The sequence below is a fragment of the Stegodyphus dumicola genome, chromosome 5 (assembly GCF_044657685.1).
Source record: "Stegodyphus dumicola isolate Sdum_Otavi_A_Nest chromosome 5, ASM4465768v1".
Lineage (NCBI taxonomy): Eukaryota > Metazoa > Arthropoda > Arachnida > Araneae > Eresidae > Stegodyphus > Stegodyphus dumicola.
Genome location: NC_140772.1, coordinates 14254107 through 14269928, shown reverse-complemented (window position 1 = coordinate 14269928; position 15822 = coordinate 14254107). Strand labels below are relative to the sequence as shown.

The following is a 15822-nucleotide window of genomic DNA, read 5'->3' as shown; positions in this document are numbered from 1 at the left end:
GAAAATTTTGAAAATATAATGCTGATTTTTGGTGTTTGACTTCTGAATTAGTATTTATTCGGCGTGTTATTGTGTCTTAATCTCCAGTATGAGTTTCATTCAGATGAGTTTGTATATATATATTACATAAAATAGAAAATATTTCTTTAGTTTTGCTTCCACCTAATTTTCTTATAATTTTGTCATAAATATTACCTTCTTGAGATTTAAAAAAAGAATATATTATACCTAGTTTTAATGATTAACTTTCTTTACATTGCTTATCATTTTAATATAGATTTTTCATATAATATTTTAAAAAATACGAAAATATAGAATCTCAAAGCGCTGATAATCATGCATTTTTGCAATGCGATACTAGATTGGCTTTCAGTTTTAAGGAATCTCCTTCTTTTTTGTAAGACAGTTATGTTTCTCCTATTTTTATTTAGCTGTTTTTGGGAATGGGGTGTAATGTAATTCAACATGTTAAAGTGTGTTATATTCTGTATAAAATTATATTTTTAATGTTATGTAACTTCATAAGATTTTCTTTTAAAATAACGAAGCTGTATACGTTCAAACATAAAAAGAGTCCATATTTTTCTATAGCTTTCCACAATTTTGATCTACAATAGGTATCTGTGAATGATATGGTCTTCAATCCCTGATTCATTAAAGTTACAAAATGAGGCAACATCGAGTGTACAGCCGTTTGGTGAAATGCAATCCATATGTACTTCTTTTCATCATAATTTTGAACATGAGTATAAATATGCATGATGATTTGGACCTATATTTCACTACTCCTGTACCGAAGGGCTTGCTTTCAGCTCCTAGAGATGGCGTAATGTTTATGAGCATTTAGTGTCTGTGCAGCTAGTGAGCACTCAAAATACATACCGAGCTGAAATCATGTCAAGAGGTTGACGGTAAGAGAAGAGGGCTGGGAGACCCTTCGACCTCCCAGGTGTTCTCTATCAGAAGCCCACACTGGGACAGAAGCTTAACAGTTAGTTAGGTATACCAATATCTCAGTTACGTATGGTACTACAGAGGTGCTGACCTAGTTTCCTTCTGAATTTCTGTATTTCACTGCTTTTGTGATGTCTAATGTGAAAACATGATTTTTTGCTATTGTGACTGCTTGAAAATATGTATGATTTATTATGAATTTTGTACACAGATAGCTGATTTTAGTGCAGTTATATGTGAAATTGTATTTTTCTGTATAATATAACATGAAAATCTAGAGAGATGATGCTGTGCTGGAAAAGTACGAATACAGGAGAAAGTCTATTTAACATTGAGTAAAATTGATGAGGTACTGCCAAGCTGGCAACAGTTTTCGGCGACATTTTGGTCAGGTCCCTCTTTAACTGTAATGGATATTGTAATTGATGCTTTATGTGGCTGAAACCGTAATTCAGCCCTTGTATGCCTTCCAGTAATTTTGAGAGGCAGAAAGTACTATAAATCTCTCAACCGCCAGAAGGAAACAATTTCATCGAAATACTGACGAAAACATCAGTTCTTCAGTTGTAGTAGCTATTAGCTTAGCATGAGCTCAGAGTACTGAGATATCTAGGAGTTAGCTTAACTTTTTAGATGTACTTTGCATTGCGTTGTGTTTAATGTTCATAGTAGTTTGAAGTGTAACTACTGATTGTACTCTCCGATACTGTGAAGAGTTGAACAACTATTTTAGTGGAAATTTCCAAAACTGTGAAGTGTTCTTTTGGTAAAATAAATTTCATCCAGCTATCATTAATTTTGTGTGCATTCAATCTGTTAAGGTCCATTCACACTGGGGTTTGTCTAAGCTAATGGAGACATCTAACATAGTTGACCCATCTCCAAAAGCAGTTTTTCCCAGTAAATAGCACAGCGAGCTGAAAAATCTGAACTGCACATGTGTCGACTAGCTCCACTAGTTGACACATAGAACTGATTCTGTTAGCTCAGACAAACTCCAGTGTGAATGGCTCTTTACTAACCTGTAGGCACGCAATAATATTATACAAATGCCTTCAAATGAGGCTAAAAAGGTCAGAATAATTTAGTTTCATGTAACTGAAGAATAGATAATGTGTGATAATATGTGTAAATAATATGTGCACAACGTGGAACACTCGGCATTAGATCACTTTTGTGGCCACTGTCTCGTGGTTCCATTTCCTGGCACGAAGTCATGATTGTGCCATTGTTGTCTCGATGTCCATGATTTTAGTAAATGGCTTTGATTGGCAAATCATAGTCTGTGGCATAAAAACCAAACATCATAGCACTAACACAAAAGTGCATTTTCGTCTGTCCTGTCAGCACCTGAATCTGTGTCGATGCTAATTAGTCGCTGAGCTGCACTAGTAGTATAGGATGAACTTTATTATTACTTTGTTTTATGTTAGTAATATGCTACTATATATTGTTTATAAATTTGATTGTATTTATAATTTGCGACATATTACATGAAGTACTTTATGCCAATTGGTGGTCAAAATATTAAAGCTGCAAAACAGTGGCTTAAGTTGTAATTAGTCATTAGATGAATCCTTTAGAAAATCCTCTAATAAAGGCTTACACCCTCATAGGCAGGAGTGGCAACAAAGTTGGTGCAACCAGTGTGTTTACATTTGGCAGCAAAATTTTTAGTATTTTGGAGGGCAGAAGTAGCAAAATTTGAGTCACTGATATTGCACAAGGCAGAAAAAAAGCTCAGTATCAATACCCCTAGCATATTTTATCATAATCAGATAATCCAATGTACAATACTAATACTTGCTGTTTCTTAAAGTACATCGCCCGCAGATGCAAAGGCCAATATGTAAAAAATGCATTTATGAGTATTCACAAAGTACTACCCTAAAGATGCACAAATAAGTAAAGAATTTTTTTATATTTAATATTATGTATATTATTTTTTATCACATGTAAATTTATTATTTTACATTTTGCTTTTGCTTTGATTATTTGTTTTAAGCCATATTGTATGAAATTTGTAGATATGACATATTTGAGGAAAAAAAGTATTTTGCTCTGGAGTTGTTAGTTATTAAACTTAATTGAACAAAATTTTGTTCTTTCGTATTTTCTAATTAATGAAAGCCCAGAACTTTACATATTTTATTGTTTTTAGATTGGCTATAGCAGATGCAGCTAGACAGTATTTTAATGTTAATATAGTCTGTGATGCTGGCCGTACCCAAATTCCTTCAGGAAGTAAAACAGTTTTAGCCATTGGTCCAGGTATGCAAATTGTATATTTTAAGTATCATAACTATTTGTAAATTAATGAAAATATATTTTGATTCAAAATTACTGATTTATACCTGCTTGTAATATAAACTACTTATTTTTTGTTTCTTTTAACTGTGAAATACTTTTTTCAAATTAAAATATGTAATCTTTGTCATAAATGTTTACATATAAAACTAATTCAAGCAAAGTAGAATTATTTCTTGTGTGCTAACTAAATATTTAGAATGTGGTTAAAATGTGTGTATTGAATGTTGATATATTCTTAATTATGTTGTATAATTTTATTCTAGGCCCTGAAGACCTGATTGATTCAATTACTGGTCATTTAAAACTATTATGATAATTTTACTTAAATTTGAATTGTTTTGTAAGTAATAAGCAAACATTAAATAAACATAATTTTTATTTAAAATATACATGGCTTCTGTCTTTCAGCCAAATAACATAAGTTTTCATATTTAGACATACACACTAATGATTTGAAAAACACTATCATATTCCAGCAAAAATGGTTTACAGTTCATGGGCTGATGAAATAACTTTTTATACGATGTGAAATATGGCATAATAATATAAATATCACTCTTCTCAATAAATGTAATTGCTTGAGAGTGGAAGTGGTGGGTATTTTGGGTATTGGGGTGGTAATTGTCCATAACGATATCCAAATAAGTATCCACAACAATCATACCATCCATATAAACAACAGCGGCTGATAACAGGTGGACCACCTGCTGGTAAAACTGCAGGCTGGTTTCCTTCTTGTGCTAATGAAATAATCATTAGACTTGATATTATTGCCACAAAAACTAGGACCTTCATTCTGAAACATATGAAATTATTATTAAATTATATATAAAAGTATTCTTAGTTATTAAATTAGAACTCATAAACTAATTATTTTGAATATTCATATTTTTTATTATGGAGTTGATACATAGATATTTAAGCAATATTCTGTACTTTAAAGTGGCCGTTTCATAAACATTTTATAAAATTTGAAATTTGCATATTACAAATTGGGCAATTAAATTGGTTAGTTTGGGCAGCTAAGGGCAGTAGCTGCTTTAGCAAGTGAGTACCTTAAGATATTGCTAAAAATAAAAGAAATGTATTATCCATTCAAATTTATCAATAAAAAGGAATGGAAAACTTTTTTTTTACCTTCAAAATTACAAATTCAGTTCTTTTTATAATTTTCTAGCAAATTTTTATAAGAAAAAAAAATCTTAGGTTCCCCTTTTCTCTTTTTAAAATGTATTTGTGTGTTCCTGTTTTTAGTCTTTGTTATACATATATTATAAAACCAAAACAAAACTTCCAAAAATTATAAAACTACACTTTAATATTTTCATCTTGAGTAATATTTTGAAATACACGGTTTTTTTTTTTTTGGTGGGGGAGGAGGATTATTTGTAAAGTATCATATGTATTTGAATAAATATATAACAAATGATACGAAATTGCTAAATGTTGTATTTGATATGAGAAACTGAATATTAATCTTGTATTTCTTCCGAACAAAGTACTTAACAGAGGAGTCACAGAATGGACACAGAATTAGGAACATTAAAAGAGTTTTGGAGAGTCGCAGAATTAGGAACATTAAAAGAGAGTAATCACATAGCCTACAAAAATAAAAAATTTAAAGAAAGGGTTGGGGTGTACCACCAGAAATTTAAAGAAAGTGCCATGTATGCATAAAATGTGTGTATGCACTAGTTTCTTAGCATTTACTACTATAAAATAAACATAATTGTGTAAAAATTTAAATTTGCTAATACGTTAATAACCAAACATTTGCAGACTTGACAAGGCATGGGAGAAAAATGAAATAATGTCCCTTTTCTGCTGCCAGTTCTTGTTACTAATATTGCAGTGAAATCTTGCCACATTACTTAGAAAACTGGGAAAAGTCGGGGAATTCAAAAATTGACCAAAAATAGTCAGGGAATTTAAATATTTTAGTCAAAATCTGGAAAAAACAGGAAATATCATACTAGGATCCTCCAAAAAGCAATTTTCGTGCCAACGTTGGAAGCAATCACTTTCTTGGCAAATCACGTATCATGTGAGCCTCATTTGGACAACCGGCATATAGCCAATTTTCGCAGGACCAATCAGATTGTCTTTTAGAAAGGCAGTAAGTAAGTTTAAGAAAGGCAGTAAAGCAAGTAAGTAACTTTTAGAAAGGCAGTAAAGCAAGTAAGTTTCCAGCATCTTTAGTTTCCAGTAACCTCGAGAATGTAGAGATTTGCATGCGCATGCGCATGTGCAGTGCATGTCGAAGGAAAGTAAATTTCTTCCATTCTCATATTAAAAAAAAACTTTTAAACCTGTTTTTCATTCTTTAAATGCCTTATTTGTCATTTTGCAGTAAAATTTAAAAAAAAAAAAAAAAGAAAAGAAAAATTACCATCAGTCATCTAGACTAACAATTTAATATATCTATATTTGCCAAAATACTTTCGATTTTTGTAATTCAATTTTTTATCCTTAAGTTTTAATGTTAATACTTTGTGTTAATGTTATTCATATCATGTAATGTGTCATCTTCCTTCTAAATTTATTTATTATTTGTTAATAATACTTTCAAATTTCAGGCAGTTTTCTCTGGCATACTTGCGAAACTAATTCTAGCAGTAATATGACATACTATCACGAGATTTAGTGCACATGTTTTTTTACTTATGTATGCTGCTAAGTAAATATAAAATACTTAAATTTATTTTAAAATATTATTAAATAGATTTCTTTCTTCCTTTAGCTGCAAAATGTCTGTAGAAAAGACATTTTTAAATCCTGATTGGACAGATTCTGATCTCAATCCTCGGTTCAGAAAACAACTCCTATTTTAGTTATAAAAGTAATGCTTTGGGGATTATATATATATAAAGTCATATATAATTGGCAGATTTTTGTATTTTCAAGTGGTACCATAATTAATTTACCCTCAGCACAGCCAATGCACACTACACAGATAGCCCGGAATTTTCTCAAAACACTCCTGGAAAACCTAAAAAAGTCAGGGAATTTCATTCTCCTGTTTGAGTGGCAACCCTGTTTTAATATAATACTGTAAACTTTAAACAGCTCGGTTGTATATTAAATATCTTATTTATATTGAAATAATTCCTAAAAAGATAAATAAATAATAAAAAAGTATGATTATAAATATGTGCCACAAAAACATTATTACAGTTATAATAATTCATTAGTGTGATGAACTATTGTGAAATAATTGTAAGAATTCCTCTAGTTTTTATAACATAATCATACAGATATTCATGCATGAAGCTTTATTCTGTTGTGTTACGTCAGAATTATACAGTAACATCAAAATTACACTGAAAAGCATGTAAGACGGATATGTATAAGTTGAGTTCTAAATCTGCATATAAATGCATAAAATTTTAGTTATCAAGACCAAGTGCTGATGGGTACACCACATAACTTCTTTGTACGGAATATTAAATTATATTTTCTTGCATTTCATTTAAACTTATTGGATTGAATTAAATCTACATTGTCTATAGCACATAAACCACAATAAAATAAATGCACTCTTTAAAATTCACTATATTTCTTTACCATAGCGACACTCTGGTGCTAGGTTCACTTAACAGCGTTACATTTCGTTCATATTATAACCCAGAATGCATGTAAATCTATATCATTTGAAGAATTATCTAATCATTACCACACGTTCTATTCAAATACTATAATAAATCTGAAAGATGTATAAAAGAAATTAAGCAAACAAAACAAAAAGGAACAGTTTTTCACAGACGATTTAGTATTTCTCATTCAATTAATTCAGTTCTCACTTCCCGACAAGGCAAAAATGCGTAAATCTCAAAATATCTATATTAAAAATTGCAAAGTAAATCTTAAACACTTATTTCCTCGAATAAATTCCAGAATGGATAAAACATGATTTAATTTGCAATAATAAAAGAAGGCATTATCTTTAAGCTTAGTTTCTCTTGATTGGCAACAAATCCACTATTTTGCCAAGTTTGAAATGTAAACAAACGTCCACAATCACATAATTCATTAGGCTTAGCTGCACTTAAACAACTTTTATAAATTGTTGATAACTCCACAAATATTGCATGCAGATTTACTAAAGGCATAAAAACCTTAACCGGAAGATAAGAACAACATAATGCAATCATTTTTGAAGCAAAAAATGCACAACTTACAAACATAAGAGTAAACTAAGATCACTGAGCCAGGTAACAGAGTGGATATATATATATATATATATATTTATACATATATGTTTGGTGTGGTTGATTGCAACAAAATACGAGGTGCACATCTACATGTTATAGCAGTCCTATATACAAAATATCAACGTTCTGAGGCTACTCGTTTTCGAGTTATGTGAGATATGTACGTACGTACATACAGACACCATGAAAAATACTCTTCAGAATTCATTTTAAATCAGTTTTATAATTTTCTTGGGGGAAAAAGAGCCTTTTCTCATGTTCTTATGTACAGATGTCGCGCAAGAACATCGTTAAATTGCATTCAATAGAGGTCAAAATGGATATTTTCGTTGAAATATGAGGGCTGAAACTTTTCCTGATTACAATACTTCCTTTTTACTTCAACAAGGAAGTAAAAAACTAATTGTTTAGGAGAAAAATATGCATTAAATAATATAGTTTTTATACATATCAGTACAAAATATTTGCTACATTAAGGAGATATTGATGCACATTGCTTCATAAAAGTGTAACAAACTTGTCTGATGCTTCAATAACTTTTTTTTTAATCACATAAAATTCCTTCATAGCAAACTAATTTACTTTTCGTAGATGTTAGAGATTATTGTCCAGATATCATTAAGCAGCGGATTTGTTTAGCATGAGAAGTCATGCATATTAGTTCATTATGAGGAAATGTAATTTAAAATTTGATAGAATTTAGAGCAGTTTTTACCTTATAAGTTATTAAGAGACAAAAGATCTGTTTCCATAAAAGATGAACTTTAGTTATTTTTTACTGAATTTAGTGTGCTGAATTTTTTACTGAATTTAGTGTGCTGAATTTTGTACTGAATTCAGTGTTCTAAACGTTATTTGAGATACTCTGAGCATCTTTGATCATAAAGTATAATTGGACAGTGTCTATTGTCTGCTACTGTGAAAAAAATACCCTTAATTTATTGTAGCAATATTTAAATTAGAATATTAAATAACCAGCCAGCTATGGATATTTTTTGTGATATAGTTTTTCCTATCAATAGACTTTAGCAAGAATGCATTTTTTATTATTGTCTGTGTTCTAACTGACCCAAGATCTCCTGCCAAATTTGCAGTTATCGTATTCTTTTTTAGTGAATCTGGAACTGTATAAGTTCACATAAATCAAGGTATTATGTACTTCTAGGGGGGGGGAACTATTTTTAAAAAAAATTCTTAATGCTACTGATATGTATAACACCTCTAGTGACTTTGTATAAAACAATACTGATGTAGATATTTCTAGTACAAATAATTTGGCTTGTTATTAGAAGAGTCACATTTATGATATCCATGAAAGTAAAATTTTGCATACTCTATTGAAAGAATGGAGCTTATAGTGTGCAAATTATGTGATATTGGTAAAGTATCAGGTGAGTAGAGACTATGCATATTTACATTTTTTTGAAGGGCAATTGTTTACAGTTGTGTATTTATTCTAATGCCTCTGAAGTGCTCAAAATTAGAGGAAGAAATATAAAATTTTAGTAATACTATATTAAATAGAAATTTGATATTAGATAAAAGAATAGTGTATCTCAAAGTATGTGGTATAATCTGTTTGCTTGGCAACAAAAAAGATTGCCAAGATCCATTAATTCTGAAATTTGTTCTTTGAAATGCGAAAAACTGCATGCAAATTCATTGAGTAGGTCAGATTATCAGATTAACAAAGTTTGCAAAATATGAAATTACCATTTTTCTTTGAATTTATGCTGCAATAGGATTTTGAAATTGGAAAAAATAAATATTTTAAAATGAAGACTTTGCTTCAAATTTAAGCTACATTCTAATTTCTATCATAAAATTTTAAATAGAAAGTGTAGTTTAAATTTGAAGTAATATGGTAAATAAAAAAATCAGTCTTATAGGAATTTTGATACACAAATAGGGCATAAAACAATTTCTTGATTAAATATGAAAATTAATTTGATTAGAAATAATAGTGGTTATTTGTACACTGTATAAATTTTGACCAAGTGCTCAACCTACTAGTTATTTTTCTTGTTTTCAAATCCCTTTTATTTTATTTCAAAAATAAAAATACCACTAAAATTAGTCCTAGCCCTAGTTAGCCAAAAAATTCTTCCTTTAACAGAAATTTTGGATTCCTCCCACTTAATAACCCTAACAATCTTTAAAAAATAAATAAATAAATTTAAAAAAAAATCTGAAAGGTTTCAGATTTTTAATTACGTCCAAAGGGGCATTTTTTTTAACGTTTTGTGTGTTACCTTTATTTATTAAATATCATGTTCTTTGCACTTAAACCATAAAATTCAGTTTAATAGCAATGTCACAAAATAATTTTAAAATGAACATATCTTTAGAATTTTGGATACACATTTCCGCGCACTGGAGATAAAATGGTGTTTTTTACCCGTAGAGTATTACCGTTGCTCGCTTTTAAATCGTCGAGTTTGTTACTAAAAAATTCATTAAAATTTTACAAAATATGAAATCGATAATAAAACAAATTCCAAATTTGGTCTTCCACATGCCCATATTCGTAGGAGAATTACGCCATTCAAAGTTCAATGCCTCTATGTAGCATTGTTTTATTACAATGCGAGAGATATACATACAGTGTCTCACAAAAGTGATGGGACACTTGTGCTTTACAAAAGGAAACTGTAGTAAAATAAATTAAAAAAAACATGTAAAAATTTTTTGTGGGTGTGTTTCATACTTAAATTTAGTAAAATTTATTACATAACATACATTTTCTCAAAATATTAAAATAATAATTTTATAAAAATACAATTGTTTAGAACGGAGCAAAAAATGGCTCACATAAGTAATGGGACACTATTAGATACTACTACGTACTACAATAAAAATATTTTTTTGGGTTTTTATTTTTACTCTAAAGCAATTAGCAATATTTTATAAAATTGTCTGCAGTCTTTCTCTCCAGTTTGTTTTGGAATTTTTGTGTTTTTTAGCTCTGTGCAGCCATGAATGCTAAACGAAAAGAAACTTTGCCTGAAATTCGAAAATTAGTTATTAATTTGCATATTGAACGTGAAAAATCTATTAGAGAAACTGCTGAAACAGTTAACATGAGTCACTCAACAGTTTTCAATATCATTAAACGATATAAAAAATATCATATGATTCAGGATAAAAGAAGACCTGGCCGACCATCAAAGCTATCCAATGGAATAAAGTGAATTATTGTTCAAAATATTAAAAAAAAATCGAAGAATGAGTGCTCCTAAAGTTGCTGCTGATTTACAAGCATTATATGGAGTAATTGTTAATCCTGAGACTATTAGAAGAGTAATTCAATCTGCTGGATATCACAGTAGAGCAGCCGGGAAAAAATTCTTCGTAAGTGAAAAGAATAGAAAACTCAGACTGGCTTTCGCAAAATCCAGCGTAAATAAAAACTCTGATTACTGGAATGAAGTTATATTTGCTGATGAGAGTAAATTTAATATATTTGGTTCTGACGGTAGAATCTTGATGTACAGAAAACCCAGGAAAGAATTTCGCAAACAGAACTTGGTGCCAACAGTAAAACATGGTGGAGGAGGAGTTATGGTATGGGGGTGTATGTCGTCCGCTAGAGTTGGTAATCTTCTTTTTATTGACAGTATAATGGATCAGTACAAGTATATTGACATTTTAAATCAAAATTTGAAATCTTCAGCACGAAAATTGACCCTTTATAACGATTTTAAATTCTACCAGGACAATGACCCCAAGCACACTGCTTTGAACGTTAGACTCGGGCTGCTGTATAACTGTCCTGAAATAATAAAAACATCACCACAATCTCCAGACTTAAATCCCATAGAGAATATTTGGCAAGAATTGGAATCAAGAATTCGCAAACACACCATTTCTTGAAAACAACAATTAAAATCATTGCTTCAAGAAGAATGGGGTAAAATCACTCCAGAAATCACAAAAAAATTAGTCGAATCCATCAAAAGAAGATTAAATCACGCTTTAAAAGTAAAAGGAAATCCAATAAAATATTAAAACATTTTAAGAAGTAAAATTTTTGGATAAATATTTGATGGAAAAGTAAGTGTCCCATTACTTATGTGAGCCATTCTTTGCTCCGTTCTAAACAATTGTATTTTTATTAAATTACTATTTTATTATTTTGAGAAAATGTATGTTATGTAATAATTGTTACTAAATTTAAGTATCAAACACACCCACGAAAAATTTTTACATGTTTTTTTAATTTATTTTACTACAGTTTCCTTTCGTAAAGCACGTGTCCCATCACTTTTGTGAGACACTGTACATTTATGCAGATTTTTTATTATTTAATTTCTTCAAATATAATGCAGGACATTTGGTGGCAACAGTTTGAAAAGTGATTCGCCGTTTGTAGTGAATCAACGCGAAATCGCAAAACGAAAACAATAGTCCTTCAGGGACAAAGCTCCTTTGGACTAAAAATTAAACACAACATATTTTTTCTTTTAGTGTGATTTCTCAAAATCATCTTAAAAAAAAGAGATTATGAAGTGTTTATATGTAAATATCCATACATTCAACTCTTCTTCGTTCAGCGGCAGATTAATTTGGCTCTGCATAAAAAAAGAATTTGCTATGGAACAAAAGAATATTGCTATCAAAAGAATATCTATTGAATATTGCTATGATGATCTATCAGCATGAAATACAAAAAGAAAATGTGTAGGCAGCAGCAGACGATGTCATAGTATTTGGGAATGTATCACCAATAAATCATAATATAATAAGAGCCTAATAAGATAGTTTGATATTTGTTGAATTTTTGCTGCATTAATTTATTTATTGGATTTACATTTTAAGGTAGAATAGTGCATTAGTCAGTCATTAAACAGATAGGCGAAGTGAAATATATATAAATGTGCAGTCGGTAATTGATCAAAATATTTTGTGAAAATAGCAAGATCATGTGTAAGGTTATCGCTTATGTTCTAGTGCAGTGGTTCTCAATCTGTTTTGCCGTTTGTACCTCTTTCATCCTTGCTAGAAGGTCATCCTGCCCTGCTCCTTCCTTTCCAAAACTCGAAAAATTCGTATGCATTTATTTAGATTTAATTTTTTAAAATTCCAAAACACGAATATTTTTTTTTTTAAATATTCATAAGCTAAATAAAAGGCTGACTGAATTTACCCCCGGTTGAGAACACCTCTAATGGATTGTAATTAGAGCAGAATTTAATCAAGGGGGAAAAAAGCTAAAATTCTTGCGTAAATATTGAAAATTCGAAAAACATTCGTGGCCTGAGATAAAACTAAATAATACTAAACAGTTGAGCATTTTGATAATAATGTTTTGGGTGAGACAACATGTTAACATTTTGGGCGCACGAAACTAAGCAATAATGCGAATAACTGTTACGTAACTAAGTAGAAACTGTTATGTGTTTTTTAAGGAAATTTGCATTTATTTTCGAAATCCTGAAAATATATTCAACATCATTATTTTAGATAAATTAGTATTGAATTGGATTGTGTGTTTATAATTAAAATGCATATGCGCAGAATTTTCAGTTTTAAATAACACTTATTTGTCGACAGTGAATGGCAACAGAGGGTGAATTTATGTAACTTCTGAAATATTTTCTCGTATTCCAGAAGTTCAGATTTCGAAAGAATTTTAGAATAGAATTACTTTGCACTGTATTTTTGCGGAAATTCTAACGGAAGGTAGCATAAAAATGATTAAAATATAACAATAATCATTAAAAATTATAAGAGAAATTAAAAAAAGTAAAGGAGGAGCAAAATTCGCGGATATATTCGATGAACTAAATCTGATATTCATAGAATTTCTTAAAATTCGCTCCGCGGTAAAATTACTTCCTGAAATTGCTGCTTAAAATATAACGCAATTTTTTACGCTATGACACTTTTTAATAAAGAATTTTGATATTCCTGAAAGCATAAAACGTATAAAAATTAAGTTTATGCTTATAAAATAACGGAGAAAATTAGCAATCGTAATTTTTTTATTTTGCGAACGCGTGATTCAGTATATTATCTAGTGCATAAAGATTATATTATAATGCTGCTCTACAATACGTGAAAAACTTGTCAGATTTTTAAATCTTGATTGATTAAAAAAAATTCTTTAGTATATAATTTTTATTTATTATTGCTATAATATTAATGTATACTATTTTATAATTAAAATCATTAAACACGGTATTTTATCTTTTCAAGCTTCTTTTTTCACATGAAATGAATTTTTTTTTTTTTTTTTTTTTTTTCATATTTCATTTTCATTCATTAATGATCGCCAGGTATTACAAATTGCATTAGAAATTGAAAAAAAGAAAAAAAAAAAAAATTATTTATTTGAAATTGTAGTCTAATGAAGTGTTTGATACTGAATAAATTTTACCTATTGTTCTAGCTTGGATAATTTATTATCAGAAAAAAATATAAGTATTTTTACTGTTTACTGTATTCTGTTAACGCGTATTAATTGACGGAATAATTAATCATGTTGCAAGAGATTTTCTTAACATTACTATCTGCGAAAGCATATTATCGTTATTGCATAACTGATGTAAACAAAATCAGATTTTAGGATTTGTTTATCTATTTATAAACACAGCAGGAAAGATGCAGATATCACTAATATCGATTTCAAATCCCGCCTATTATTTAAAGTCTTTAGAAAAATTTCAAAACCGTAAAAAATCGAATTTATTTGCAAAACGAGCTCTTATACAAATACCATTTCATCCGAGTCTGATTTAGGAAAAAGATTCGTTATTAATTTTTTACAATTCGAATAATTTATAGAGATACGCAAGTTGCATACATGCATACTTTTTTTAGTTGTAAGTTTTTTTGTTTTCTTCTCTTAAATATTGAAAGATTTTAGAAGTTTTAATGAAGTTTAAAGATTTATTAGAAAACAGAGAGGAAAGTGTACTTACATGTTGGCTCCGAAGTTAATGTATCTAGCAAATTTGTAGGACGTTTCGCAGAAACCCTTCTTATATATAAGCCTGGAAGGGGGAATCGTGTGAATGCGAGGCATTGACCTTTGTCGGAAAAGCAAAACTCGTCGTTCCGGCGCAGCCCTCCTCGAGGTCTTCACCTTTCCTTGACCTTCAGTAATATACTTTGCGTCATTCGCTTAGGTTACCTATAATATCGGGCGTTAAATTGTTCAGCACGTCTTATAGCAGCAGTGAAAGGTGTGAGTAAACGAAAGGACGAGCATAGAATATTTATCGGCGTTATTACCTTCATAGTATTTTATTTACAAACAAAATATTCTAAAGTTATTTATGCATTCACCAAATGTTCGTTTCAAACTGCTTGAGATTTTGTTTTACATGAAATTGTAGGAACATGCATGAAAAAGTGTTTAGCTTCAAACAGTATTTCAAATGGCATTTGGGTGGGTGAGAATAATTAACGGTTAGGGTATCTGAATTATGGCTAAGCACACAAGGAGAGATGGCTTCGTGGAGGACATTTTTAGCGGGAATTAGTTCGTAGGCATGTTACGGTTGGGAAAATCCATTGAAAACTTCCTTGCTGCCAGCCCGTGCCGGAATTTGATCTGTACCGAACTGCAAGTATTCACTAATTTTACCACTTAGCCGCTAATGAGCTGAGTTATTTCCATTTTTTTATTTTTTTTTATTTTGGCAGCGTCATTTTTATGCGACCTGATATCTTCCTAATCTGTTCTTAATATGTACAGTCAAACTCTGATAAAATTTACCTGATTGATAATTTCGCATATAACGTACAAACGTTTCGGTCCCGCCCAATTTCCTACACACTTAATATTATTCTAACGGCTACAGAGAACATCCAACTGTTTAAAAAATCAGACATTTTCGATTGAAACTTTTTAGTATTTCCCCCCCCCCGGGAATTTTAGCAAGTTTTAACTAAAAGGCTTTTAACATCATCAATGTGAGGATAGCGGAGAAACTTTGGCATTACTGTTCTTTTATCTTCTCTTCTATTTTCCTTTGTACGCTAAAGAAACGCCATGTGAGAGAGGTGTAACTTGAATTCTTGGAGAATCAGGTTACTATAAGTATACCTTAGGACAGGGGTTCCCAAACTTTTCCAGTATGCGGCGTACATACTGTTTTTTTTTCCCACGCCTCTATTGCAATATTTAATCAGGCACACGAATAAAAACCACATTTTAGTGAAAAAGTGTAACAATTTTAATCGATAAGGAAACATATAAATAACAGAAACCTTTAGTAAAGAATTTGTTTGAGTTTGTTGATGCTCGTACAGTTTTTCAAATCGCCGAAGATGGCTTGATACAGCTATTTTCATTTCTTGCTCCAGATTGATTTCCGAACGATATTTGGTCATTATTAAA

General features: G+C 30.1%; 2 protein-coding genes across 2 annotated transcripts in view; one reads left to right on the top strand and one right to left on the bottom strand.

Moving 5' to 3' along the window:
- Positions 1 to 3651, top strand: part of LOC118192057 (peptidyl-tRNA hydrolase 2, mitochondrial-like) — a 31798-nt gene extending 28147 nt beyond the window's left edge. Inside the window, exons 4-5 of the mRNA XM_035362948.2 lie at positions 3116 to 3225; positions 3528 to 3651. Coding sequence (XP_035218839.1) covers positions 3116 to 3225; positions 3528 to 3577 — 160 coding nt within the window. The 3' untranslated portion in view covers positions 3578 to 3651. The remainder of the gene's footprint in view (positions 1 to 3115; positions 3226 to 3527) is intronic.
- LOC118192058 (uncharacterized) lies at positions 3623 to 14552 on the bottom strand. Its single transcript, XM_035362950.2, has 2 exons — positions 14399 to 14552; positions 3623 to 4060 (listed from the first exon to the last, which is right to left on the bottom strand). Exons 1-2 carry the CDS (start codon positions 14500 to 14502, stop codon positions 3826 to 3828), a joined length of 339 nt encoding a protein of 112 aa, XP_035218841.1. The 5' UTR covers positions 14503 to 14552; the 3' UTR covers positions 3623 to 3825.
- Between the last annotated feature and the right edge of the window lie 1270 nt (positions 14553 to 15822).